Below are 3,057 nucleotides of genomic sequence, written 5' to 3'. Positions count from 1 at the left end.
CCTTTTACATGCTCTGTATACAAAATGTATACCAGAAAAAAAATCAGTCAGAATCCATACAAAATAACAATAAATAAATAAATAATAACTAAAAAAATAAAAAACAATATCACAATTGGAAATACCTTATCGGCTGTGTAGGATCACTTCTCGCCATTTTTTGCTCAATAGGAATCTGCTCCCATTTGAAGTGGAGACTCCAGTCAAATCCTGAAATACAAAACAAACGTCAGCTTTGGTAATCAAATTCTAATCCTTAGAAAAGCCCCTAAAAAAGCCAAGAAAAACAGATACAAGATACAAAACCTTTCCAAAATCAACAGCTGGCCAACATAAACTATGCATTATTTAAATATATCTACTGTATTTTAAGTTTGGCTCCATCTTACGGAACTTGATGACATGCAACAAATGTTTGTGCAGCAGGGTTTTGTCTGCAGCAGTGTGTGTGTGTGTGTGTGTGTGTGTGTGTGTGTGTGTGTGTGTGTGTGTGTGTGTGTGTAACTGACCTCCTCTCAGGTCTGCAGAAGCAGCCAAATAGGCGAAGTTATCCAAGCTGATGACATCAATGATGGGGCTGACCACTCGTGTATGATCCTGGGAGGGGAAGTGAAAGTCCAACTATTACTGTAATTTGTACATTTGTAAGATTAGTGAACAGTGAAATATTTTATTTTACCAAAAATACTGAAGCCTAGTTATCCAGTCTCATATCTATGTTACAGGTTTATTTTCTATACAACCAACCTTAAAGAGAAGCATTTGAAAAACTTAACAATATTCTAATAATGATACTGGTGACACAAAACAAATAACTTCTTAGTAACACAAATATTAACTTAAGGTTCTTTAACATCCTTTGTATTAGTACAAAGTGGTAATACAGGAAAGTGGCCCTCCAGGACCAGGACTGGACAACCCTGCCTCATGCATGTTAAAATAAAAATAATTATTGTTGGGTCTGTGGTCATGATTTTGAATTGCATTCAAACAATACGGAGCAAAACAAAATATGTCTCCAATTAATATTGTGCTCACAATTTTAAATGACTTGTTTTAGATATTTTCTGGCCAGGAGGTGAGATCTTCATTGAGAACAGTAAAAGATGTGACTAATTAAATATATAAAAACCCTTTCACTGAACAGATTATTTAGATCCTTTTGTGAGGCGTGACCAAGAGCCTGAGAGAAATCTGCAAAGTAACCTTCTGACCAATTTTAAGTAGTTTTCTCTATAAATGAGCCTCTGGATCTCTGATGAGCTGTCAGTACTGTCTTTCCAGCAGCTTTCCTTTGGTTTAGATTTTGATTTATTAAAGGGGATTTAAGATAAATGATTCAAAACCCTTTTGAATTAGGAGGTTTTTTTGTGAAAACAGACACTTTTCCTATGACGTGATAAAGATAAAGTTCTTTCCCCTTCGTCATCCAGGAATGACACATCAGTGTCCAGATGGAGCTAAAGGTCAAGAACTGGTTTTCTATGACTATTATGTGCATATCAACTGGAAGAAAACATAAAGTGCTGCGTCTAGCTTAATATCAAACTTTTATTAGCTTCATTTTTTTGTTCTTAGAAATAAGTTAATTTAATCATTCTGCAGGGGTCAACAAATTTTACAATTAAATCATTCAGTTATTAATAATAGTTTTACATCTCTTTATTCATGGTGGATTAAGTTTTTCACATATTTTATTATTTTTGTCTCTTTTCCCCCCATTCAGAAGTCTAACAGATTTCTGTTTTGTTATATTTTATAAAGATTTCCAAGTTTAATAATGTGAGAAAAACACAATTTCTATTTTTCAGTCTGTATTTAATAGAGCTGGCACAATAAATTGTGAAACTGTAAGGATGTGCTTCTTTTCAGAATTTTATATAAAACATAACCCTTCATGTTATAGAAAGACCCTCTTTATAGATGTTAACTAAACCACATTATGTTTCAGCCTCAGACATCATAGAGGAAAAATCCAACATGAAAAACCAGCACAAAGTGCCAGACTACAGAGAAAATATTCCAGCTAAAATGAAAATGACTAATGTTGTGAGTCTGACAGGATGACTGTGAAGCAACTCTGTGTATTTTTCTACCTCCTTGACTCTCTGGATCATGGGCTGCAGCCAGTCAGTGTTAACCTCACAGTGGCTGTCTAAGAAGGTCAGAACAGAGGCAGAGGCGGTGTTGGCTCCTCGCACTCGTGACCGGATCAAACCTGAGGGAAACACATGACACCAAAGCTTCAGTTCCTAAACGCTCCAACAAGTCCAGTTTAACAACATGGATGTAGTGACACAATGTGTTTCTCATCCCTGCTGCTGGTTAAAGATTTAAAACCTGACTCAAAAAGACAAAATGTTMTTTTCCTTCTCATAAGTTCTGTATGAATATTGTAAAGTTTTAAAAAGTGTTTAGTCATATAAGTCAGTCAGATATGTCTTAAAATTAAATATCTAAAAGTGTTTCTGTTTAATCTCATGCAGATGATTTAATCTGCCACTTCAGAGTTTATAGCAAAACATTGATTTTATTATTTTCAAACGAAGTGAGAAAGAATCATATTTTACAAACATATAATTTTATTAGATCAAAAATGACAATAAGAATTTCAGACTTTAAATAGAATTGAAACAAAGATAAAAAAAATATCAACTTTATTAAAAGCTTGAAAACGTTGAACCCAAATGATTAAATACAATGAAGAGACTCAGAACCATTTGTTGTTGCTGTTTGACATGAAATCAGAGTAAAACTGATTTAGATCAATCAGGATTCCCTTTAACGTCTTTTTCTTTGTGTTTCTTTGTCTATGCCTGTACCACATAAACTACAGCTGTACCACAGAAACTACAGCTGTAATACACAGAAACTACAGCTGGAATACACAGAAACTACAGCTGGAATACACAGAAACTACAGCTGTACCACAGAAACTACAGCTGGAATACACAGAAACTACAGCTGTACCACAGAAACTACAGCTGTACCACAGAAACTACAGCTGTACCACAGAAACTACAGCTGTACCACAGAAACTACAGCTGTACCACAGAA

General features: G+C 34.6%; 1 protein-coding gene across 1 annotated transcript in view; it reads right to left on the bottom strand.

The window, feature by feature from the left end:
* LOC106527170 (polypeptide N-acetylgalactosaminyltransferase 16) overlaps positions 1-3,057 on the bottom strand; it is a gene marked incomplete at its 3' end in the record, with an annotated part of 18,374 nt that overhangs the window by 2,239 nt on the left and 13,078 nt on the right. The window contains 3 exon segments of the mRNA XM_014021972.1: positions 126-210; positions 510-597; positions 2,097-2,218. Of these exon segments, the coding sequence (XP_013877426.1) occupies positions 126-210; positions 510-597; positions 2,097-2,218 (295 nt within the window).

Source organism: Austrofundulus limnaeus, unplaced genomic scaffold, assembly GCF_001266775.1.
Source record: "Austrofundulus limnaeus strain Quisiro unplaced genomic scaffold, Austrofundulus_limnaeus-1.0 Scaffold312, whole genome shotgun sequence".
Taxonomy (NCBI): Eukaryota; Metazoa; Chordata; class Actinopteri; order Cyprinodontiformes; family Rivulidae; genus Austrofundulus; species Austrofundulus limnaeus.
This window is presented reverse-complemented; position numbering and strand designations above follow the sequence as displayed.